Source organism: Portunus trituberculatus, chromosome 13 (genome assembly GCF_017591435.1).
Source record: "Portunus trituberculatus isolate SZX2019 chromosome 13, ASM1759143v1, whole genome shotgun sequence".
Classification (NCBI taxonomy): domain Eukaryota; kingdom Metazoa; phylum Arthropoda; class Malacostraca; order Decapoda; family Portunidae; genus Portunus; species Portunus trituberculatus.
Window position 1 is genome coordinate 9217187 of NC_059267.1, and position 27053 is coordinate 9244239.

Sequence of the window (27053 nt, forward strand, 5' to 3'; positions counted from 1 at the left end):
TGACAAAAAAGGAGTACAGAAAAAATATGAGCAATATATTTTTTTTACTAATATCATCTGTAGTAATTAAGATAACATGATAGTATATTACAGAGACTATTTAACAGACCTATCACAAGGCTAACGACTTCAAAGACCCATCGTAAGTGTGCAACTGTAACTATTCAACGGATCATTACAGGATAACCACGCACGGTAACTGGCCCATTAGAGACATCGTAGGCAGCACTCTGTACAAGTAACGGATAGGTAACACTTGTCACTTTGGAGTCATACACCAACACTGCTCAAGAATTTTACCCGGGAAACTAAATATCCTCCTATTACCAATACATATTATACAATTATTATGCAGGCACCAAAAGTCATATGATTAGGAGACACCCGAGGCACACTTTAGGTTGAGTTATGTTAAATTACATGGGTGAAGTTGAAAATAGTTAGCTTAAGTTGGTCAGGCCAAGAAGAAGTTTCGTTTGTTTTGATTACCTAAGGTTAAACAAGGTAGGTTAGCTTAGGTGCAACTAGGATATGACAGGTTAGATTAAACTTTGATAACTTAAACAAGGTTTAAGGTTTATATAAGGTATAGAATAGGACAAGTTAGGTTTGGTTAAAAAGGACAAGGTTTGGGAAGTTTGAATATGTTAGACAAAGTTAGATGAGATGAAGTAAAAAACTAATCTAGCTCAAAAATTAGTTTAAAACATGTGATTAAATTATTTCACAAAATATTTTTATAAAAATGCCTTGTGCTTGTATCATTCGGGTAAGAACATGCAGGTCTACCCGAGGAAGTAAAAAGATGGAGTTTGAAAACCATGAATCTATCTTAACCAAACTGTACTCAAGTGAAGTCATCTTCATGCAGTCCAGATAAATCAATTTATAAACACTCAAAATTGATAACACACACTTGTGCATTAACAAACATCACTAGGTAAAAAGATTCTTAATATACTTGGCACCACAAATGCACGAATACATTACGGCACTGCATAGCATAAGTGTGTAATATTCTGTGGCCAGTCTAGATGATAAACAAGGTGAAAAGGTATTACACCTTTGAAATGAACGACACATGACATCATCTGAGCCATCACTACCTGTGTATTCTACACACCCTCTCCTCAATCCAAGATGCGTAACATCTGAAAGTCTAACAAATTTAGTTAATTTACACATAAATGCATACAACAGCACAGATGTGATCAACAGAAGTCTGCACTTGACAACCTGTCTTGTAGCAGCAAATGTGATTGGCTATTAAAGAATAGATGAATAAACATATAAAAGTTATTCTAAGGTGTTTTTTTATCTTCTTCCTTGATCATTGGTATTATAAACTAAGTGTATGAAATACGATCAAATATTCATGTGGAATGACATCTCGATATAGTGAAGTGATCACTAATAAACAAAACATATAAATGATGTACCTAAATATTGTCATACAACAAATTAATGGGCAACACAAACACACACACACAGAAGGGTGCCTGGGTTTCAATCCCGGGTCAGAGGTCAGATCATGGTCTTTGGATGGACTTCTTTACTGTAGCCCCTAGTGCAAATCAAGAGTTGTGAATTTGCACTCCATTGCTAGAGGAGAAAAACAAACTCTGAACAGAAAAATACTAACTGGGTGGCCTAACCATCCTGCAAACTTAGTTTACAAGATTGACTTGACACTACCTGGCTATGGCAGCCACGGTATCTTTCATAGGGTTAAATGTGTTCAACATGCAATAGCTATATGTATGTATGTATATCAGTATGTGTAACATGTGGATTTTCAGGTGTAAAGCTGCAAGATGAATAAACTGAATATCATTGTTATGATTATTATGATTGCTTACACTCTCACTGCACTGTGTATAAAAGTAGTATGCTCAACTCACAACCGAGAAGGCCCGGATTTGAGGTTTTGAGCCCCAGGCACAGCAAGACAAATGGATGAGTTTTTTAATGTGTACCTTATTCACCCAGCAGCAAGTGGGTTAAGGATGTAATTCAAGGGTTTGTGGCCTCACTGTCCTGGTGTGTGGTGTGTGATGTGGTCTCAGTCTTACCCGATGATTGGTCAGTATGAACTCTGGCCTCTGAGTTCTTTCTGTAGGGAAGCGACTGGCTGGGTGATCAGTAGACAATTGTAGATGAATGACACATGCACACTCATTATTTGCATCTCCCCCATTTAACATTCCTTTTTACACTGCCTAATCTCAATCCCACTACTAATATAGCTACATAAGTATCATTCCACTAATGTGTTAATTTCTTTCTGTTCTTCCAGTCTTTCCATTACTAATAAAAATGCAGTATGTTCACTCCTGCTACTTATAACTCAGTTCATTATACTGCTACAAAATTATGCCAAGCTCCAGATGCAAATTTTGGCAGAGTATTTCATCCAAAGAAGTCCCTCTTCCTCCATCTTGAGGTTCATGACTGGTGACTGCATGAGACATAATGCATTCAATGGGGCGGCACTGAATGGAAGTGAGCGAGATCAGGAGCTATTGCCAATATGATGTGGACGGCCTCTTGCTACGTAACAGGTGAACAAATAAGAAAATTTGTCATCAATGCTGCCAGAATCAAACTTTTCACCCAGATTACATGCTTATTTTTCTTCTTTTTTTTAATGAAGAAGTCTTAAGGAGCAAGAAATAAGCAAACCTGTATTCCCATTTTTGTGTCATGTCTATACCCACATGTCCTTCACATGTGGGTATAGACAAATATGAGACACGTAGAGCCAAAGAGGTAAACTCGCCATTTCAGCATCTTTTATTTAGGGGGCTCAAATGAGATAGGTATAACCCTCCTTTGTAACTTGCCATAGGTTGCCCAGCTAAATTTAATTATGCAGCAAAATACAGACAGCTTAATACCCCCTAGCCCAGCCCCTGCCCCTCCAACAAGCACCACCTTCACACCTCTACTGCCTCCATACCATCACACCTGATGCCTCACCCCACCATATACCAGCAGCATCCCTCTCCCTCACATCTACACTATCTTAGTCTTCTTAGTGGTGAGTGTTACTGTTACTGACAATGGAAAATAAAATTAATTACACAATTAATAAGAAAATTGACTAAAAAAGTTATAATTGAATTAATTAGAATTCTAATAATCATTCATTGTGCAATTAATGTTTTTTTTTTTCCTTCCAAATATATTTGCCTACTTTCCTAGTATTGTTTCATGTTCATGTGTTTACTATGTTCTATCATACCTTTTTTAATTTAGTATTAATGTACTATTCATGAGAGTCCCATGGTTTACTTTATTTCAGAGATTTTATGCATCCACAGGTTTAAATGTATAATATGTTGACATTATTTTTTACAATATGGCAGTAAATGCAAAATTGCAAAAATTTAAGAGGCCCAAATTTTAGTGTGTTCATTCCTTTGGTTCTACACACCTCATATATATTATGTATAGATGTGATAAGGAAAAATAGAAGGAGATGACAATGCTACGGACATGCTATCACTCACTGATCCACTTATTCCTATCTTACTCCATCTTCTGTCTATTCTTCTGTTATATCAATTTCATTTCTACTAGAACTATTATTCAACTGCTGTTATTTGGATAATTTGGTACAGATTTTTGTAGAAATACAGCAGTAGCCTCCTACATGCTTCTAAGCAAGGTAAGAAAGAATACATATACCAATCAGTGAGTGAAAGCATCAGTCAATGGCAGGATTAATACATTCCCAAGTCCTCAGGTGTCTAAATTATAGTAAAAGTAAATTGTACTGACCCATAGGGTGTTGTTCACCATCCTGCTAGATCTCCAATCCAAACATTCACGCTATACAGTGGTACCTTGACATATGAGTTTAATTTGTTCCGTGACGGAGCTTGTATCTCAAAACAATTTTTCCCATTGAAATGCAGTGAAATGCCATTAATCTGTTCCAGCATCCCCAAAAAGAGCACCCCTATTTTTCTCTAGGGGTTTTCAGGTAAGAAAAAGGTGTCTACAGAGAGAGAGAGAGAGAGAGAGAGAGAGAGAGAGAGAGAGAGAGAGAGAGAGAGAGAGAGAGAGAGAGAGAGAAAGGGCCTTGCTCTCTCCCTTCGTGATAAGCGTCAAGCGTCGGTGGAGGACGTACGGGGAGATAGGAGAAACTTGTTTTGCCTTTTCAGTTACATTACTTTATCAATGCATGAACATATATGAAACAACAGCAAAAGTTTATTTAGTGTTTTTACCTTGAAGACACACATTTTCGGCTAATGGTGGTAAATGGAGGAGGAGGACGAGGGAGAGAGGAGAGGATGCAGGCACCATTTACACATAAACATTAAACGTAAATCAAAACTGCACTTCCTTTTGACAATAAAGGTCAGCAATTAGTGTGAAAATGATGAAAGAACAATCACAGTGCATGAGATCCACGGGAAACCCATAAACATTAGCTCAGTTGAGGCTGGACTGATGCGCCAAGCTGCCGACTACAGCGGCAACATCCCCAAGCGTGACTTGTATCTCAAAATTTTGCTTGTATCTCAAAATAAAAAAATGATCAAATCATAGCTTGTATCTCAAAAATCTCATATCTCAAAGTACCACTGTAGTTCACATGGTTCTTTTATCATAGTATTATCAGTGAACAGTGTTCTAAGAATATTCTGACTATTTCATTAGATACCAGATGATACAAATAAGTGTTATATACCAAATCAAATGAAGGCATTCCATGTCATGTATGACACTGGCATATCAGGTCAGGCAACGTTGCTACTCAACCCGAGGCAGAATTTTTGCTGGGGAAGGGAGGGAGTCAGGTCACCACGCACAGACTAATCGACCCACTTCACTTCTCATCTGGTCACCACAATGGAAAGACACGGACACTTCCTCATCTTACCGTGTGTTGTACAGCTAGACCAGGGAAAAAAAAGTCTCTTCATCCAATGATCGTCAATAAATAAGTTCAGCTTGGGGAAATAACTGAAATAAAATGCAGTCTCATCTTTTTTTCTCCATTCATTATATCAGGCTAGGTATCTCAAGAGCACATCAGAGCAAATATTCTGTAAATTATCAGTCTCATTTTCACTTTAATAACCAGCACCTTTACTGTATTTAATTTTAATTGACTTAAGGCGTAATCACCTGTAGAAATACTCATGCCTCTTGCCCCCAGCCCACTCCCATCCTGCCTTTTTTTTTTGCAAAGTGATGCATTACACTGAATAAAGAACTGCTATTCCATTTTTCCTTGAAGTAACTTGAGATATTGCAACATTGCATGGATTAATTATCGGCCTCATCTTGTGGGTCAGTACAATTTACTTTTACTAGTGTCCAAAGTACAGCAAAACATTTCATGGAACATAAACACTACTTCTTGAGGTACTAAATGCACATACACAAAGAAAAACTGAAGCCAAGCTGAACCTCACAGATCTGCACAGATGCTTTTGATTCAGTATACAGACAGAAGTTAAAAAAAATAGACTAATAAAACACTAGCGTCAGCTATACATACTACAAGATTAAATGTGACATGTTTGACCGAAAAAAAAATCATGAAAGGTTAAGAATCTCATAGCCACAATTCATTCTAGAGAGAAAAAAGATGAATGAAAGATGTAATGAATAGGAATAGCTAGAGAAGATTCATTTACACTGCCAGGTACACAGAGGCAAGCAGGGAAAGAAGCTTGTTCATGAACATTATATCATCACTTCTTATGTTACTTCATTCCCTTTTTTGTCAAAACACATACACACACAAACACATCATCAACATAACATTACTCTATTAATATTTGCAATGAGTTGTTTGTTCTATATAAACATAATAATCTCTATATTTTCAATTGCATTTTCCAGCCAATGCAAGAGAACATGATACTTTCTTATTATCTGAGGAACTTGCTTAGTCTTTATATTGCCAACTGGCCTAATTCACACACAGTATCTACTGTATGGACAAGTTTCCATAAAAGAAACAAAATAGTACTTGAGCTCAATAACTTTGGTATGATTTGTTGTAGCCCTGCTACACGCACTGCATGAAGCACAACAAAGCAACAGTTACCATCATACAATGTCAAGCAATTCCTGTGGGCTTGACAAACCCCTGCAGCTCAGCATGGCAGATACACTACACTGTCAAAATGCTGTCAATTCCATAACATTCCTTTCTCAATGACATTCACCACAAATTCTACTTCTTTTCTAGATGCTAATACATAGGTAGCCATAATTTGTAGAATCTTCATATGCCACTAACATATATCAATAAAAGTTTTTTTCAAAGGATATGAAATACTACACATTGATTTCTCAAACCAGTTATTCCTATCATTTTCATCAAACTAATACTCAACATCTTCCCCACCTTTGTGCAAGGACATTTTCAGAATTTTTAGTAACTCACTATGAAGAGAGGTGATCCAGGATTTCCTGAACTGTTTCCTTCGGACACTGAAATATGCCAGCACAAACCTGACCTGCCTGATGAAATAAATTTGTCATGAACCAGTAAGGTGTGTAACATCTTGAAGCAAATATTAATCTTCAGTGTTTGTAATTAATAAAAGTTTTCTACAATAATTTTAGGAAGCATGATAACAAACTTGAAATCATATGTACTTCTGCATCAAATTTTGTTTGCACTCCTAGACTGAGGAACCATGAAGTCAAGTATCAAGGATGGATATCAGACATTCCACTTTCCAGTGTTTCTCAGTGTTCAAATGATGCAAAGACGCAAAACAAGGACAAGCCAAAATAAAACAGACATCCATCTGTTCTTACAAATTCATCACCTAATCAACACTTTCAATATGAATGGTTCAAGGTAAAAGAGGGAATGAAACAGTAAACAAAAGGCTTGCAGCAAACTAGCTTCCTTTATAGCCACAGCATAAATCTATCAATTGGACTTGCTGTGGTCACAACAGCTGCAATATGTTCATGTTTCAGGAGCTACTATACTATGCATATGAACAAGCCCCTCAGTCACATTTTCTTGAGACTTGTCTCTAAGTTGTACTCTTGTGAGATGGCTGACTATTATCCTCAGTAGCCTTACCATGGCTCGTCTATTAAGAATACATGGTATACATGTGGACACTCAGTAATTGTTGACTGTAAGCACATCTGCTACTGCCTCACAATCCAAATAGTTCTTTCTGAGCAGAAGTTTCTTAGAACAACACCCAAACCTTGTATCTGCTTCCTCTTCCCTATGATATCCCATTGACCTTACGCACAGTGATTCCTTCCTGTTTCTTATTGTAAAGGTCAGGGTAAAAGGAAAAAAAGTTATCTGGTGGCACTGAGGAGACTTGAATAAAAATGTGCATTCCATCAAACAAGGTTTCCCAAAATCCACAGGAGCCCTAGACAGTTAGTGAAGTTAAGTGTGCTGCACTACTTGCAGGTGAGTGGATCATAATAAAAGCTTCAGGTGAAGTCTTGTTCAACAGTCAAGTAACACATTACACTCACTGCTTAGTGTCTTCCCTGAATTCGAGCTTTTCTGATTTACTGATAATGTTATTACAGAGCCTGACAAGTGACAGACTCTTAGCAGGTGTGAAGACTGAAGATCCTGAGAATACACTTAACACAGTAGGAATATATGCATCAAGGTTATTATCCATGACTTATGCACTACATAGATACAGTCTGGGAATTCCTGGATCACATTCTATATTGACATCTTAACATAACTATCTACAATCTAAAAAAAAAAATAATAATTATAAAAATAATTATAGAACTCAATATTGAATTTTCTAAATGTCAGATAAAATTAGATAATTTTAATTCACAAGGCATTGTCATGCTATTAAAAATGTATACATCTATATGTTGATGATATATAATACATAAATATAATAATAAAATTATATGTATATAAAGTGTGAAAAGAGAAACAAACAAAAAATGCAGTGATATACAAATGATATGTGAAGTATACAGAGAATAACTATTTAAATGTAAATGTAACATGTTTTGTCAGCAGTACAGTGCTGCCATAAGCCAAGAAGCTATGAAGTCAAACTATGATTGTAAAGTCTTCAGCCATTCTGCTTCACTCCACTCCTACAATGCTGCATCCACACCTCAGGTCACTATACAACATGGCAAGACTTTGAAAGTTAGCAATAAAGAGGACATTATCTCACATGGAAAATGGAGGCTTTTGACATTTACTATTTTCCTTAATATGATTCGCATCCCTCACTCTATCTCTTTTCCCGCTTTATGCCTCAACTTGGAAGCTAGTCTTTGGCCCCTACTTCAATACTCACAGGCACATCACCAATGCACCAGTCTCTTAAGATCCATCTGCAGGCCTTACTGTCTCCACTGACTATGCATGTGTGTGGTGATGGATCAGTAACAGCTGGTCAAACATCACTCATGCTTGGTGATCCTTTGCCTTAATTGGTAACATGTAAGAGTTTATTTACACTGAGTGTGTTGTCTAGCCCTAAATTCCTAATAACACAACATTTTAACTGAATTTCTCCTACCTTCAAATAAATTTTTCCAAGTCCTTGATGCTTTAAAGTGGCATGACACAAGATCTAAACAATATAATAACAACAACTGCAAACTTTCAACATGGAAACAAAAATAATTTGCAAGGATGCCTTCCTCCTCATACAGATCAAGAATACTGTAATTCCTTTTAGATATATCTGATTTGTATAGGCTATGTTCTGTTGGGATTATTTATGTTTATTTATGTCTTGTCTTATTCAGGAAGAAGTAAAAACACCAAGTGATCCCACCATCAATACATGCACAGGCAAAACAAGCTGAACCACTGGTTTGGTGAGGATCTGTTATTATGCAAAAATAGCCATTCTGCTGCACCAGTTTGGCACACATGGGAATTTGAAGTTCTCTATCACATTCACTCTGGACTAATGGCATTGTCTGACCATCAGGTGCTGGTAGCATGGTGATGTACCTGTACTTTTATTAGTCTTCCTTACTACTTTGTTTTATTAACTCTACTGTCCATTAGCTTCAGTCCACACTCCACCCTTATATAAAAGTACTGCTACTAAACTTTTAATATCAGGTAATCTCAAGACCATACCTCAGAAATGAAAGACTATGAGGCAGGTGCATGAAGAAAGAGAAAGAGACAAAGCAGTCAAGAGATAATTTGCCACTGCAATCTCAAGGCTGTGAACTGTCTGATATTTCTGCACTCTTATAGACACGTGTATATATTTTCTTCTCTATAAAACAATGCAGAGGAACTCACTATGCTAAACTTTGGCCAAGAGGTAATATTCAACAATATAACACAATTTGACTGTATGTTAGTATTATAACATATGATTCCAACAATTCTCAGTATATCAAAAAACTCAGATTAAAAACACTGTACATGACTGGCAATCTGTACAATTCCCATCAGGGTCTTGACTAGAACAACTGGCCAGGGAGATGAGCCAAGCAAAGAGAGGATGGTTATCTCTGTTCAAGTCCTAAGGTTTGCCTCCCTAGTCCGACAAGGCAGTGTCACTGGCTACATCAGGAATGGCTCCCTCTTCCACCAGCAGGGAGTCCTCACCCAGGATGCTGCACAGCTCCTGCACAACAAACAACGGACACCAAAATTTAATAAATGTTTTAATGTATGTGCCAGGCCTGACATTGGATGTTCAAGCTTGTGCAGATTGGCTAGGAAACACAGTATAGCTGGTAAACAAGGTAGACACAAGAAAACATTTTCTTCTCTATGTAAGATACACAAAAGAGATATTAACCTAAGACAACAAAAAAAAAAAAATAAATAAATAAATAAATAAATAAATAAAATAAATAAAAAAAAAAGCCCACTTAGATGCTAGTCACAAAAAAATTTGAAAAAAAAGGATCACCCATAGATGGAATCTTTGAGAATAACAATCAGTAAATTGAGGAATCATACTAATATCAGAACATAAGAGAATTCAAAGTAAACATATGATCCACAAGACACATAATTCTTACCTTTAGCCTCTCCATCTTGGTTGGAATATCAGACAGTAGAGTCTCCAAATGGTGCTTCTCATCCTTCAGGCTCAGCCGCTTGTCTGAGTCTAGACAGTCAAACTTCCATCCGCCCTCACCATCAAACTGTAGCACGTGGGTGTGGAACTTCCTGCAGCAGCACAACACAACACCTGGTTATCTGCTGACCAATGATGCCAGGCACTTGTGGTGTGGCAGATAATGTGTCCAATGTTCTGTGGCACACAGTAATGCCATTGTATTTAAGATGCCTTCCTGCAATGCCTATACTAAGTACTCATACAAAGGAATGTCTTCATAAAGATACACTGTGATGGTAGATGCTACTCGAGAGACTGTGAGTCAATCTGTCATGACTTTGGGTGTAATCATATGTAACACATTTTGCAACTACAAGAATATATTTGAGAGCTTTCTTTAGGATAGAACTGTTAAAAGCCAACAGACATCATGGACTCAACACATTTTCAAATAAATAAGTGACTATATACCAAACAGGTAATCCTACACAGGATGATCCAGACATAGCACCACACACTCAAACACTCACTATTCACACTCCTAACCTAGATGGCCCCATCAAATGAATAACAAATAAGATGAAACTATTTTGAATTTAGTATTCCTTACTATATATTACAAGTCTACATTTAATCACTCAACAAAAATTAAGTGAATGTCTTTATATATCAAAACAAACATAGCCATCACACAGACAGACTGCAACATTCCCTTTAATCAATGCTATGGAGATCAAATAGTAAACTCCCCAGTACCCCATTAACTTCTAAAACAAACTTCTAGACCTTTCCATCCCAGTAGACTTCCAACTGAACAACATTCCCACCAAAACTTCCACACAGAACACCTCTTCATCTTGGTAAATTTCCCAGAATACCTCTCACATTCTCGCACATGTCTGGGAGAGCTGCTTACGAGGGAAATTCTGTCAATTTGGTTGAAATTTCTTGAAAATATGATATCTGGCATCTGACATTGTCACTCTCATCCTGAGCAATGGAAAGTACTTATTTGCCAGGTGCAAAATGCATTTCTCTCCTGTTATGGAGGTTTAATGGGCCAGACCTTCACATGGCCGAGCTTGTGCCACGCCCCTTGCATTTCTTTTGCTTTTTTTTTTTACAGTTTTCAAATTTATTTTCTGATGAAGCAGTACAATAGTTTGGAGGAGCCTGTGACTTGGAGGAAAACCCAGCAAAGTTTCCATGTTCACCCCCAGGCCCCCCATCCCACAGTGCAACCTCCATCAACTTGTGGCGTGTTTTTTTTGTCTCCTAAAACTGACAATGCCACGTGTAAGTGCTAAAAGAAAGGTGAAGAGTGAAACACATTGCCAGAGAGGCTTGAAAAGGTGGAGGACTAAGGAGACATGTGAATCAGCCTCTTCGGGTTTCTCCAATCTCCACATAAAAAAAAAAAAAAAAAAAAAAAAAAAAAAAAAAGTGTCTGGAGCAAGCTACTGACAGCCTATTACCAGAGGAGAAGCTGGCCTACCTACTTCTTGATGAAGGTTCTCTGGTAGTGATATCATTGGAAAGCTTACAAAAATTGGTCAGTTATGTAGTGTGAATGTGGAAACTGTTACCTCAGAAATAATAAGTAGTAACTTCAAAATAGGTTCTACCTATCCACAATGAGGTGAGTTGGCTCCAGTAATACCCATAGAATAAGTTATTTTCATAATGGATATAGATATATCCATTATATGTTATAAAGTCATATCAATATGTTATAAAGTTATATTAATATGATAAAAATGGAACCAGGAGCTAGAAGCTTACTAGACAAGGGAGAACTCACCTTGTGTAGATACCTTTTATATGGTATCCATGGCCTCACACTAGCAAAACAACCACTACCAGCCTCCAAGATGTCAAGAGATTATGTTAGTAAATATTTATATTTGGTGCATGTTGGAGTGAGTTATATGAGTGTGTTGAGGATGTTCACAGGAAAATGCATTTTTCCAAACTTTCCCTTTTTGTGCATATATTGTTGGATAACTTTTCAATAACTGACCAATTTTAAAAATTCTTGCAGCAAAATGATCATGAACCTCATCTTTATAAATGTGAGCATAGCCATGATCAAATTCCTTCAATAAAATTCAAGGCAGATTTTTAAACTCAAAATATCAAATAAAAAAAGTATTATTTTGTAGTGTGATAAAATTTTCATAACTTAGTTTACATGTATGCCAATAGTCACATTTGTTGGTTGTTATGTCTATTACCTCTGATCATGAAGATATTGCCATACTACTATTAGTTATGATTTTATTTTGTGATTTTTAAAATCTTTTTTCATCACTAAAAAAATAGCTTTTGCACAAAAACTACCAGAGGTATCGATATCATATTTACGGTATAAAAACAATACATATTAATACACATTGTATATAAATATTATTCAATTAAGTGAAAAAATAAGGCTAGGAGAGCCAAAAAACCGATACTGCATCACGAGAACTGAATTTCCCCCTCAACTTTGTAACAGCACACACAAAGAGGTGAGGCTTACCACAGCGTCGGTCGATGGTGATAGTGAGCAACGTGATGCCTTGGTCCTTGGCTGACTGGTACATGTGTCCCTCCACATCGATGCTCACAGCGCTGGTACACTCATCTAGCAGAGCATACCGTGGCCTTGAGTATAACAAAAAATATGATTGTATTAGCTGCAACCTTTAAGTCTCACACTGTTAGTTAATTTCATGTTTGATACAGTTATGACACTATATTAAGTTTGAAGTGATATCTGTCAAGATGATCGCATGAAAAATATATAACTTGATCCTCTCACTCCAATAACAGATTTACCTAATTCTATTTCACATATTATTACAAGATTGTTTAAAGTGATTTTTGTCAAGATCTTAGCAAAAAAAAATCTCTAGTTAGTTATGCACTACCATTGTAACTTCATTTATGTACTGTATATGGTTTCATTTATTTTCATCAATATCATTTTATTTATTTTTTCAGTGTCCATAGTATTTAAAAGGTTGATTGAAATCTATCATTATTTCTTACAAGCTGAATAGAGTTTTTTTAGCTTTACATTTTCATCACATATATATCACAAAACAGGCTCTCTTGAAATGGCTCAAAAGTAAAAAAATTTTAATTACGTGCAGGAAAGTCAGGATTGCAGAAATGTGTTGTCCTTTGGTAGCAGTGTATGTATATTTATCTAGTTGTATATTACATGGTTCGAGCAGGGTTCATAGTGATCTGTCTCCATATCTATATTTATCCAACTTTTCCTTAAATTTATGCACACTTCCCGCTGCTACAATCTCTTAATTCAATCCATCCCAAACATTTATCGTCCTGTATGGAAAACTAAAACTTTTCATGTTTCTCGAACATTGACTTTTCTTGATCTTTTTTGGAGTGTTTTCTTGTTTGCCTAGTAGCCTCCATCCTCCATCAGTGATACCAGGTCTTATCTATCCATCTTTTCCATATGGTTCACTAACTTATACATCATTATTAGATTTCCTCTTTCCTGCCTGTCCTTCAAAAAATGGTAGTTCCAATGCCTTCAGTCTTTCTTCATAGAGAAGATTCTTTATTTCTGGCACCATCTTTGTAGCAGCCCTTGGATTCTTTCTATTCTCTTGATGTCTTTTTGATTCTATGGTGACCACACCACTGCTGCATATTCTAGTCTAGGTCTTATCATAGTGGTTATGATCTTTTTCATCATACTCTTGTCCATCTAATGAAATGCCACCATGATGTTATTTTGTATCCTGTACGATGAAGCAAATAACCCATTTATGTGTCTTTCTGGAGTCAGGGTGTCTTGTACAATCACTCCCAGGTCATTTTCTTCACTACTTTTCATTATAATCTATTCTCCCATTTTGTATTCCCATGTAGGTCTTCTATATCTTTTACCCATTTCCATTACATGGCATTTCCTGGTATTAAATTCTAATTTCCACTCTTGGCTCCACTTCCAGATCTTGTTTAGATCTTTCTGCAATTCCCTACAGTCTTCAATGTTCCTTACTACTCTCAAAGGTTTGCATCATCTGCAAACAAATTTATGTAGCCACTCAGACGCTCCTGCATATCCTTAATATATACTTGGAACATAATTGGTGCCAGCACTGAACCCTGTGGTACGCCACTAGTGACTCTGTTCCACCTAGATGGGGTGTCTCTTATCATTGTCCTCATTTCCCTATCTGTCATCCATTCTAAGATATTTCTGTATATTCCACCGAAGTTTTCCATTTTCCATAGGAGTCTTCTATATGGTACTTTATCAAAGGCTTTTTTAATGTCCAAATACGCTGTCAATCCATCCATCTCTCCGTTGTACTTTTTGTATAAAAGCTTAGTAAATTTGTTATGCATGATCTTCCTTTTCTGAAACTGAATTGTGAGTTTTCTATTATTTCATTTTCCTCTAAATATTCTAACCATTTTTCTTTAATTACAATTTCACAGATCTTTCCCACAACACTAGTCAGTGACACTGGTCTATATTTAAGAGGCTCAGTTTTTTTCCTCCTTTATGCATTGGGACTATATTTGCTCTTTTCCACTCCCTTGGTACCTTCCCTTCCATCAGAGAGCTGTTGATCACATCCCAGATTGATTCCACCAGTTGGTCTCTACATTCCCTGTGCCCATCCTGACACTCCATCTGGCCCCTCTGCCTTCCTCACGTCCACCCCTTCTAATAATTTACTGATTTTTTTATTATGCACCACAATGTTTCTTAATCCTTCTTGTGTTGCTTGGTTGTTTGGTTCTATGAAATCTCCCTCTTCATTAAAAATTGATTTTAAGCTCTCGTTCATAAGTTAACTCATTTCTTCTGTTGTTTCATATGTTCTATTTCCCTTAATTAACTTGGTGATGGTTTCTCTGTCTGTCATTTTTTCCATTTATAAACTTATAAAAAAGCTTGGGTTCCTTTTCACATTTCCTCACAACAACATTTTCATCATTTCTCTCCTTCTCCCTTTTTATCCTAATGTATTCGTTCCATGGCTCTTTATACTGCTTCCTATTTCCTTCATTCAGTTCACTGAGCTGGGGTGGCGCAGGAAGTGTGACATGGTTGACGTCACAACAACAGTTTCTTCCCGCGTTTCCCATTGAATACAAGTGAAATCCTTATGTGTGTTTTTTTGTGGCTATTATCACAACACAGTGATGCACCCATAATGCCCGAAAACTTTATTTATTTATTCTTTTTTTTTATATGACTATTTTTAGGTACATATTTTCATTTCTGTAAGGGTGACTTTTGACATGCTGGAACGCATTCACTATTATTACATGCTATAATTGGTTCGGTATACGGTAATTTCGATTTGTGGTAAGGTTTTCAGGAAAGCATATGTACCGTATAACGAGGACTTACTGTACTAAATCTCGACTGCAGCATACCCTTAACTTGTCTTATTTTTCCATCATACTTCACATTGCCTCCTTCATGTATCTTATTTCCTTCCTTTTCCACATTTATCAGCCTCCTCATATTTCCTCTTTCCTCTCTAAATCCAGAAAATCCTTGTCTGTAATATCATCATTCAGTCTCTTCAGGCCAATTGGTGTTTCGATAAACCTTTGGTTTTCAAAATATGGCGTTTGTTTTGGTCCCATGTGTTTGGCAGCACCACCTAGCTCCACCTCTCCCTCCATATTCTATTCTATATGGTATCCAAATCTTCTTTATTATGGAGACAGGAGAACCCTATGGCCCCCTCTTCCCCTTGTACATACGTCTAGGTCAGGCTGGCTCCAATGCCTGCTGAAGTGCTTTCCCACGGTTGCTGTTTTCACACATCTTGTCAGTACGGCAGGACAGTGTGTGTGCATGTATTTACCTAGTTGTAGTTTTACAGGGCTTGGGCTTTACACTCGTGTGGCCCCGTCTCCACATCTACATTTATCCAATTTCTCTTTAAAACTATGCACACTCATTGCTGACACCACTTCCTCACTCAAACTGTTCCAAGTCTCAACACATCTTTGCGGGAAACTACATTTTTTAACATCTCTCAGACATCTTCCCTTCCTCAGTTTCTTACTATGAGATCTTGTGCTTCGAATGTCATATTCTTCTCTCAGGATTAGTTTCTCATTATCCACTTGATCCATTCTGTTAATCAATTTATAAACTTGTATCAGATCCCCTCTCTCTCTTCTCTGTTCCAGGGTTGGTAGATCCATAGCTTTTAGTCTCTCCTCATATGTCATCCCTTAACTTCTGGAACCATTCTTGTAGCCATTTCTTGTAGTCTCTCCAATTTCCTTACGTGTTTCTTTTTATGGGGGGTCCACACTTCTCCTGTATATTCCAATCTGGGTCTTATTATAGTACTTATCAATTTCTTCATCATTTCTTTGTCCATGTAGTGAAATGCTATTCCAATATTCCTTGGCAAATTACATGTGTGTGTGTCTGTGTGTTTGAAAGAACAAAGATTAGAAAGAAATAGAACAAAAATAACAAAACAAGAACTTTGATAATAGCAGAGAAAGAGAGATGGATGTGTGCTCACTTGTGGTAGAAGAGTCGAGCCATCCCCATGCGCTGCTTCTCTCCACCAGACAGCACATCCTTCCAGTCCTGCAGTGCATCCCATCCACCCTCCCGGATCACCAAGTGCTGCAGGTTCACAATGCCCAAGATGTCCTCTAGGTGGGTGTCCGTGATGCCCTTGGAACGCATCTCCTCCACCGAGTCAGGGTAGATCACTTGGTCCCGCAGACTGCCTGCCAACATGTATGGCCTGGAAGAAGGAAATTGTTGACCTTATCATGTATTTACCCAATTGTATTGTGCACGGTCTGAGCTAAAGTTCATTTGTTGTCTCCATATCTATAGTTACCTATCAAACTGCCCTTCAATTCTGCTCACATTAACAGCTGTAATTATCTCCTTATCTAAACCATTCCAGAGTTTGATGCATTGATATGGGAAACTATATTTCTTGATGCTATTAAAACATTTACTTTACTTAATAATTTATGAATGTCCTCTTTTACATCTTGTTCTGTCATCCATTAACATCTCCAAAACACATCAATCAATTTTTTTCCAAATAGTTTCCTAATCTGTACATTGTTATCAAATCTCCCCTTTCTCTTCCCTCTTCTAATGCTATTAATCTCATTTCATCCAGTCACTTATCATAAGTCTTTCCTTCAGTTCTGGCACCATCTTTGTTGCTGTCCTCGGTACTTTCCAATTTTCTTATATTTTTCTCTCTGTGTGGAAGTCATACCACTGCAGCATACTCCAAATTGGGACAAATCATGGATGAATTTTTTTCTTCATCACATCCATGTTTCAGTGGGCCTTTTTTTTTTTATGTTTCGTTACCCTTGGCAGGTCTCCCTCTTGAAAAAAAAAAAAAAAAAAAAAGTGTAGTAGGTAAATGCTACTCTAATATTACTTAACATTCTATATGTGGAGCCAAAAATCTGACTAATATGTATTTAGTTACAACTTGTCCTGAACAATCAAGATTTCCTTCCCTATTTTATAGTCCCATGCTGATCTTCTACTACCCATACCCATTTTCATCACATGGCACTTCTTAGCATTAAATTCCAATTTCCACCTCTTGCTCCACTCATGTATCTTGTTAATATCTCTTGTAGCTCCATACAGTCATCATGTCCTTTTATTGCTTTCAACAACTTTGCATCCTCAGCAAAACAGATTCATGTCATTGTTCATCCCCTCCTGCATATCATTAATATATATCTGGAACATGATGGGTGCTAACACTGACCCCTGTGGTATGCCACTTGTTACCTTACTCTACCTAGAACAGATGTCCCTGATCACAGTTCTCATTTCTGCCCTTTAAGTAGTCCCTCATCCAATTTAGTAATGTCCCTCTCAAGTCTCTTAAAACCTCCTATATTTTCATTTAAACTGTTCCATGTCTCAATACATCTTTGTGGGAAACTATATTTTTAACATCTCTCAGACATCTTCCTTTTCTCAGCTTTTTACTATGCGATCTTGTGCTTCGAATGTCATATTCTTCTCTCAGGATCAGTTTCTCATTATCCACTTGGTCCATTCCGTTGATCAATTTATAAACTTGTATCAGATCTCCTCTCTCCCTTCTTTGTTCCAGGGTTGGTAGATCCATAGCCTTTAGTCTCTCCTCATATGTCATACCTTCAAATTCTGGAACCATTCTTGTAGCCATTTTTTGTAGTCTCTCCAACTTCCTTATGTGTTTTTTTTTATGAGAGGTCCACACTACTCTTGCATATTCCAATCTGGGTCTTAGTACTTATCAATTTCTTCATCATTTCTTTGTCCATGTAGTGAAATGCTACTCCAATATTCCTTAGCAAATTATATGTTTCTCTAAAAATTCTATCAATATGGCTTGCCAGTTGATTGTTTTCTTCCATTGTCACTCCCAAGTCCTTTTCTTTTTTTACTTTCTCCAGTTCTACTCCATCTCCCATCTTATAGATTCCCACGGGTCGTCTTTCACTCTTTCCCATTTCCATGACATGGCTTTTGTTCACATTGAATTCCATTTCCCACATTTTACTCCATTCCCAGATCTTATTTAGGTCTTCTTGCAGTATTTCACAATCCTCTTTTTGCTTTATAACTCTGCACAGTTTCGTATCATCTGCAAACAGATTTATGTAGCTGTTCACTCCTTCTGGCATGTCGTTAATATAAATGAGAAAAAGTATTGGTGCCAATAATGACCCCTGTGGCACTCCGCTTTCTACTGCTCTCCACTTGGACTTCATATCTTTAACTACCGTCCTTATTTCTCTCCCCCTCAAATAATTTTCTATCCATCTCAATGTGCTTCCTTTTAAGTCACCCTTCTCCTCTAACTTCCATAGTAATCTTGCATGCGGCACTTGGTCAAACGCCTTTTTTAAATCCAAATAAATACAGTCAACCCATCCCTCTCTCTCTCTTGTACTCTATCAACTATTCTAGAATAGAAACTCAATAAATTAGTTACACATGACCGTCTTTTTCTAAAACCAAATTGGCTATTTGATATTAATTTGTTGTCTTCAAGAAACTCAATCCATTGTTTCTTTATTATTCTTTCACACATCTTGCATATTACACTAGTTAGTGATACTGGTCTCTAATTTAAAGGAAGGAAGAACCTTCCACTCTTATATGTGGGAACCACCTCAGCTCTTTTCCATTCTACTGGTACTGTTCCATTTTCTATTGAGAATCTTATGATGTTGTATAAAGGACTTGCTAGTTCTTCCCTACATTCTTTCAGTATTCTGCCTGAGACTTCATCCAGTCCCATTGCCTTCTCTTCATCCAGTTCCTTCATTAACTCTTTTATTTCAAGCTTGGTTACTTTAATCTCTTTCATATAGATTGTCTCTCTATTACCCTGTGGCCTTCCAAATTTGGATTCCTTAGTAAAGATCTCCTGGAATTTATTATTTAATAGTTCTGCCATACTTTTTGGGTCTTCCACCATCCCATTCTCTCCTTTTAACCTTTCTATTGTTTCTTTTTGCCTAATTTTTCCATTTATGAATCTGTAGAACAATTTTGGTTGCTCCTTACATTTTTCGACAATGTCCTTTTCAAAGTTCTTTTCCTCTTCCTTCCTCACCTTAACATCATTGCCTTGAAGTTTTCCTTATTTACTGTATTTCTATTTCTCCTCCACCTTTCCCATGCTCCATCTCTTTTCTCCTTTGCCCTAGCACACCGTGCATTAAACCAATCTTTCTTTCCTTCTTCTTTAGGTCTATATTTCAAGACACATTCCATGACTCCTGTTTTGTATATTTCCAAAAATAAGTTATACTTCTCTTGCATCGTCTCTGAGTTTTCCATCTCCTCCCAGTTTACGTTTTTAAAATAGTTCTTGAGATTCTCAATATCAACCTTTCTGTTATTTAATCGATCTCCTTTGTATGAATCGTCTCTATCTTCCTTTCCCTCTTCTATATCCATTTCTAATATTGCATGGTCACTCTTTCCCAATGGGCACTTATATCTTATATCATCATTCATTTGTATACCCCTTGTAAAACTACTGTAGGTCCAATCTCTTGCTCATCGTTTCCTTTGAATTTTGTGCATTCCTTTACTCTCTGGTCCATCATATTGTCTATCATTAGGTTCAGAATCTTTCTCCCAGGCTTCTTCCCCATACCACTTTCATAATTTTCCCAGTCCACTTCTTTACAGTTGAAATCTCCTACTAATATCACTTTTCTCCTTTCTTTAACGATTCTCATTAGACTCCTTATTGTGTCATCTATCATGTCTTTATATTCTTGATTGGTCCATGAATTTGTTTTTGGTGGCACATATGTTACAATGATTGTTAACTCTTTTTTATCAATATGCATCTTAACATACAGTACTTCTGCTTTTCCTTCCCACATTCCACTTGGTTTATCACTATCTCCTTCCTTAACATTATCATGACTCCTCCACCTCCTTTACCCCCTCTGTCTCTTCTCTATACATTATACCTATTATCCAAGTCTATTTTGATTGCCTCATTTAGTTTTGTTTCAGCCAGGCATACAATATCTGGATTTTCTTTCTTTATGTAATCTCTTAATTCTAATTTACTGGATAAAACCCCGTCTATGTTTGTATACATAATTTTTAGTCTCTTGCCTTTATCATTTTAGTTAAACTTGTTCTACTTTTTTCTCTTCCTTCTCGTTTATATACCATTTCCTTATCCTGTCTCCTAGAATTCTCCAAAAAAATGCCTTTTTTTCCTCTTCTGACCTTTCATTATTTTTTTCCCTTATTGCTGCTGCCAGTTCATTGTATCTCTTCCTTTCTTCCTCATTTCTATTTTTCTTTATATAGATATCCTTGCAGCCTTCTGTTTCTCTAAGTTTTGTTGTTCTATATAATATTTCTTCTGTTGCTGCTTGTGATTTTAGTAGTATTTTAATTGGTCTCGTTTTTCCTTCTTGATATGGTCCCATTCTGTTTATTTCTTCTACTTCCTCTTCTAAGTTCTGCCTATCTTCGTCGTTTAGATTTTTAGTAGGTCTTTGACTGATTTCATTTCTTCTTTTCTCTTCTTGGTCTATATATATATATATATATATATATATATATATATATATATATATATATATATATATATATATATATATATATTATATATTTTTTTTTTTTTGTGTGTGTGTGTGTGTGTGTGTGTGTGTATTTACCTAATTGTATTTACCTAATTGTAACATACGGAAAAGAGCTATGCTCGTGTTGTCCCGTCTCCATATCTATTAATGTCCAGCTTTTCTTAAAATCATGAATATTCCTTGCGTTGACCATTTCCACGTCTAAACTATTCCATGCTTCCACCCTTCTATGAGGAAGCTATATTTTTCACATCTCTCCTATAAGTGGCCATTTTAGTTTTTCCCATGCCCTCTCGACATTCTTCCATTCCACATACACAGATCTTCCCTATCCATTTTTCCATGCCAATCATCACTCTGTATATTGCTATCAGGTCTCCCCTTTCTCTTCTGTTTTCCAGGGTTGGAAGTTGCATTCTTTTCAGTCTGTCTTCATAAGTCAAATCTCTTAAGTCAGGCACCATTTTGTTGCAGCCCTCTGTACTTTCTCTAGTTTCCTTATGTGTTTCTTTAAGTTCGAGCCCACTGTATTGTTGCATATTCAAGCCTCGGTCTTATCATTGCAGTAATTATTTTCTTCATCATTTCTTCATCTAAATATCTGACGCCACTCTTATGTTCCTCAATAAGTTCAATACTTCTCCAATTATTTTGTTTATATGTCTCTCTGGCGATAGGTCATTGGTAATTGTCACCCCAAGGTCTTTTCTTCATGACTGGTTTTATGTCTTCATTTCCTATCTTGTACATACTCCTGATTCTTCTTTCACTCTTGCCAAACTCTATTTTCTTGCATTTTGTCGTGTTGAACTCCATTTGCCATGTACAGCTCCATTTCCATATTCTGTCCAAGTCTTCCTGGAGTAGTTCGCAATCTTTGTCACATCTCACTTTTCTTAACAATTTTGCATCGTCTGCAAATAGGCTCACATAACTGGACACCCCATCCACCATGTCATTTATGTAGACCGCGAACATTACTGGTGCCAACACTGATCCCTGTGGAACTCCACTCTCCACCAATCCCCATTCTGATGGTCTGTCCTTAATTATTGTTCTCATTTCTCTTCCTACCAAAAGTCTTCCATCCATTTTAGTAAACTGCCATGCACTCCTCCTACCATTTCAAGTTTCCAGATCAGTCTCCGGTGTGGTACCTTATCAAAGGCCTTTTTTAAATCCAGATATATTCCATCAGCCCAACCATCTCTTTCCTGTATTACATCTATCACCCTCGAATAGTAACATATCAGGTTTGTCGTGCATGAACGCCCTTTTCTAAAACCAAATTGACACTCACAAAGTATGTCATTTTTCTCCAAGAAGTCTGTCCATCTATTCTTCACCACCCTCTCACACATCTTAGCTACCACACTTGTAAGTGACACTGGTCTATAGTTCAATGGGTCTCTCTTGTTACCTGATTTATAGATTGGGACAATGTTAGCTCTTTTCCAGTCTTGGGGCACTACACCTTCCCTTAATGAGGCATCAATTACTTCACAAACTTTTTCTGCCAATTGCTCCTGCATTCTCTTAAAATCCATCCTGATACCCCATCAGGTCCCACAGCTTTTCTCACTTCTAAACTCCCCATCATGTTCTTGATCTCCTCCACAGTTACTTGAAACTCCTTCATAATCCCTTTCTGTTCCATTACCAGTGGTTTGTCAAAAGCAGTCTCCTTTGTGAATACCTTCCGAAAGCATCCATTCATAGCCTCTGCCATTTCCTGGGATCTTCACTGCATACTCCATTTACTTCTAAACTTTCAATACTTTCTCTATTTTTGATGTTGTTGTTCACATGTCTGTAAAAAGCCTTGGTTGGTCTTTACATTTATCAATTATATCCTTTTCTTGTTTCTTTCTTTCTTCTCTTCTAATCAACACATATTCATTTCTTGCTCTTTTGTAACTTTCCCACTGCTTAATCCGTCTTTTCCTTCTCCACCTCTTCCATGCATCCTCTTTTCTTGTTCTAGCCTTTTCACATCTATCGTTAAACCAGTCCTGCTTTCCAACTTCTCTATGTTGTCTTATTGGTACAAATTTTTCTCACCTTCTTTGTATATTTTTATAAATTCCTTCCACTTTTCATTTGCTCCTTAGCACTCTTGAATTTCATCCAATTTGTCTCTTGAAAGAATTTCTTTAGGTTTCCAAAATCTGTCTTGGCATAATTCCATCTTCCCACTTTATATTCTTCATTTCTTCTAGATTTCTCTTCGTCTATCACCTTGAACTCCAAAACTGCATGATCACTCTTTGCTAAAGGGCACTCCACCCTCATCTCCTCAATGACCATTGGCTCTGTACTAAAGACCAAGTCCAGTCTTGACGATGCTCCCTCTCCTCCAAACCTAGTATCTTCTTTGACCCACTGAGTTAACACATTTTCCATTGCCAGTGTCAATAGTGTATTTCCCATGTTGTCTCTGATCCTTCCATTGACCAGTCCTCCCAACACACCTCTTTACAATTAAAATCTCCCATCATTATAGTTCGTTCACAGCCACCCAACATTTCTTCCAGACATGTTCCTGTATCACTTATCATTTCTTCATATTCCTGTACTGACCATGCATTTGTCTTAGGTGGTACGTACACCACTATGTAGTGCCTCTTTTTTCCTTCATTAGTTTCTGCTCTGATCTTTAGCACTTCTGCCTTTCCCATACCTTTTTCACTTGATCCACCTTTATATCTTTTTTAACCAGCAACATCACTCCTCCTCCCATCTTACCTACTCTATTTCTTTTCCAAACATTATATTTCCCTTCTCCAACCATCATCAGGTCTTCTCCCTCTCTCAGTTTTGTTTCAGTAAGACCCACAATATCTGGGTTCTTGTCCCTCAAGTAATCGTTGAGTTCTAAAATCCCGATATCACTCCATTTATGTTGGAATACATTACATTTCGCTCATATGTAAGTTTCTTTAGTCCTTTCTTGCTGTACTTTTCTGGGTTATGAACCACTTCCTCAGTCTCATATCCAAGATTCTCCAGAAAAACTCTTTCTTCTCCTCTTCTGTCCTCTCTTCATTTTTTTCAAAGCCTCCTTTCTCAACTCATTTAACATTTCTCTTTCCTTTTCACCGAGATCTCTTCTCAACCAAATCTTCCTTGTTGTTTCCTGCTGGGCTAGCCTCCATGACTTCTCCACCAATTCATCTACATCCTTTTGTGACTTAAGTTTGATTCTTATTGGCCTCATACCTTCTCTTGTGAACTTTCCAATTCTATGGAAGTCCTCTATTTCTTGTACTAGGTCTTTTCCTCCTCCTGCACCACATTAATGATATTATTTATCACCTTTTTATGTTTTCTCTCTCTCCATTTTACTCGGTGTCTTATCCTCCTCCACACCAAATATCACCACACATCTCTTTTTGTCTACAGTTTCCCTCACCAATGTCTCATTTGACTTAATAACCTTCACCACTTTCTCAGCTATCTTCTCTTCTATGATCTGTTGATCTATAATTTCAACAAGGCCCAAAGTTTTCTCCCCAGACTCTTTGATTTCCTTTTCCAGACTTGCAACTTTGTAATTTACCTCCTTTCTTTCCACTTCCTGACTTTTTCCATTCAGCCTGCTTCTCCATCACTTTTCCTAGAGATTCTCCACATTTTTCGCAATTCACTTTAATTAGCTTAACTTCCTCTTTCAGTGCTTCATTTTCCTTCTTCATATCGGCACAGTCTTTCTTTACATTGTCATAACTCGTTTCCAGGCCCCCATACTTTTCAAACAGTTTTTCAATTTTACCTTCTAACTCCAGAATTTTCTTCACATAAGCGCTCTTCTCCATTATTCCTTGAAACCCTGTGAAGTCTGATTCATCTTTCGAGTTCACGGCCGCCATGTTGCTCAGATGTAAACAAACCAGCTGATGGCTCAAACGCAGGCTACAGTTTATATTTACCTTCACTGTGTGTGTGTGTGTGTGTGTGTCATATCTCTCTTTCATCTGATTGACACACACCGCGTCAACGACATGACTGCTCAGTTTATTCCACTTATCAATGCTACGATGCGGGAAACTGTATTTTCTCACGTCATTTAGACAGATGTCCTTTATTAGCTTTTTTCCATGTCCTCGGAGATAATTACTTGTGGTCACCTTTATCAACTCTCTATCCAGTATGTCAATCTTGTTCACCAATTTATACATAGTTATCATGTCTCCTCTTGTTCTTCTCTCTTCTAATGTGGTCAGCCCCAGCTTCCTCAGTCTTTCCTCATAGTCTAACTCCTGAGTTCTGGTACCATCCTTGTTGCCAGCTTTGTACCCTTTCTACCTTCTTCACATTTTTCTTCATATCGGTGACCAGACACATGCTGCATATTCTAGCTGGGGTCTTATTAAGGTACATAATATCTTCTTCATCATTCCTTCATCTAGGTAGTGGAATGCAAGGCCAATATTTTGAAGCATGTTGTATGTTTTCCAAAAAATCTTGTTAATGTGTTTCTCCGGTGACAAAGTGTTTTGCAGTTACTCCTAGGTCTTTCTCCTCATTGGTCTCTTTAATTTTCTCATAACCCAGTCTGTAATCCCAGTTTGGTCTGTATCTACTTCTTCCCATTTTCATAACATGGGTCTTGTCTATATTAAATTCCATCTGCCACTCTTTACTCCACTCATATATTTTATCAAGATCTTCCTGTAACTTGTTACAATCTTCCACATTCTTTACTCTCCTCATAATTTTAGTATCGTCAAAACATGTTCATATAACTGTCAATTCCTACTGGCATATCATTAACATAAATCAAAAACATGATGGGACCCAGCACTGACCCTTGTGGAACTCCACTGGTTACCTTCTTCCACTCGGACTTCTTTCCTCTCACCACTGTTCTCATTTCTCTTCCCATTAAGTCATTTTCCATCCATTTTGCTAGTTTATCATTTACTCCTCCAGTCATCTTTAGTTTCCACATCAGTCTATTGTGTGGTACTTTATCAAAGGCCTTTCTCAAGTCCAGGTAGATAGCATCCACCCATCCCTCTCTATGTTGCAGTATGTCAGTCACTCTTGAATAAAAACATAATAAATTGGATACACATGATCTCCCTTTTCTGAAACCAAACTGCCTTTCACTCAGAATGTTTTCACTTTCTAAATACTCACTCCACTTAGCTTTAATTACTTTTTCACATACCTTGCACAATATACTAGTAAACGATACTGGTCTATAATTTAACGGTTCCATTCTACTACCATTCTTATATATAGGCACAATGTCAGCTCTTTTCCACTCTTTCGGGACTAACCCTGTTCGTATGGAGGTATCCACAATATCAAATATGGGGTTCAACAATTGTGTGTGTGTATTTACCTAGTTGTATTTACCTAGTTGTAGTTTTACAGGGCCTGGGCTTTATGCTCATGTGGTCCCGTCTCCATAACTACACTTATCCAATTTTTCTTTAAAACTATGTACACTCTTTGCTGACACCACTTCCTCACTCAAACTGTTCCAAGTCTCAACACATCTTTGCGGGAAACTAAATTTTTTAACATCTCTCAGACATCGTCCCTTCCTTAGTTTCTTACTATGCGATCTTGTGCTTCTAAAGTCATATTCTTCTCTCGGGATCAGTTTCTCATTATCCACTTCATCCATTCCGTTAATCAATTTATAAACTTGTATCAGATCCCCTCTCTCTCTTCTCTGCTCCAAGGTTGGTAGATCCATTGCCTTTAGTCTCTCCTCATATGCTATCCCTTTAAATTCTGGAACCATTCTTGTAGCCATTTTTTGTAGTCTCTCTAATTTTCTTATGTGTTTCTTTTTATCGAGTCCACACAACTCCTGCATATTCCAATCTAGGTCTTATTTTAGTACTTATCAATTTCTTCATCATTTCC

The 27053-nt window shown here is 37.1% G+C and overlaps 1 protein-coding gene across 1 annotated transcript in view; it reads right to left on the reverse strand.

The window, feature by feature from the left end:
- Positions 1 to 29: 29 nt before the first annotated feature.
- LOC123503013 (ATP-binding cassette sub-family D member 2-like) overlaps positions 30 to 27053 on the reverse strand; it is a 62769-nt gene continuing 35745 nt past the window's right edge. Inside the window, 5 exon segments of the mRNA XM_045252372.1 lie at positions 30 to 9602; positions 10006 to 10156; positions 12568 to 12586; positions 12589 to 12692; positions 16580 to 16810. Coding sequence (XP_045108307.1) covers positions 9513 to 9602; positions 10006 to 10156; positions 12568 to 12586; positions 12589 to 12692; positions 16580 to 16810 — 595 coding nt within the window. The 3' untranslated portion in view covers positions 30 to 9512.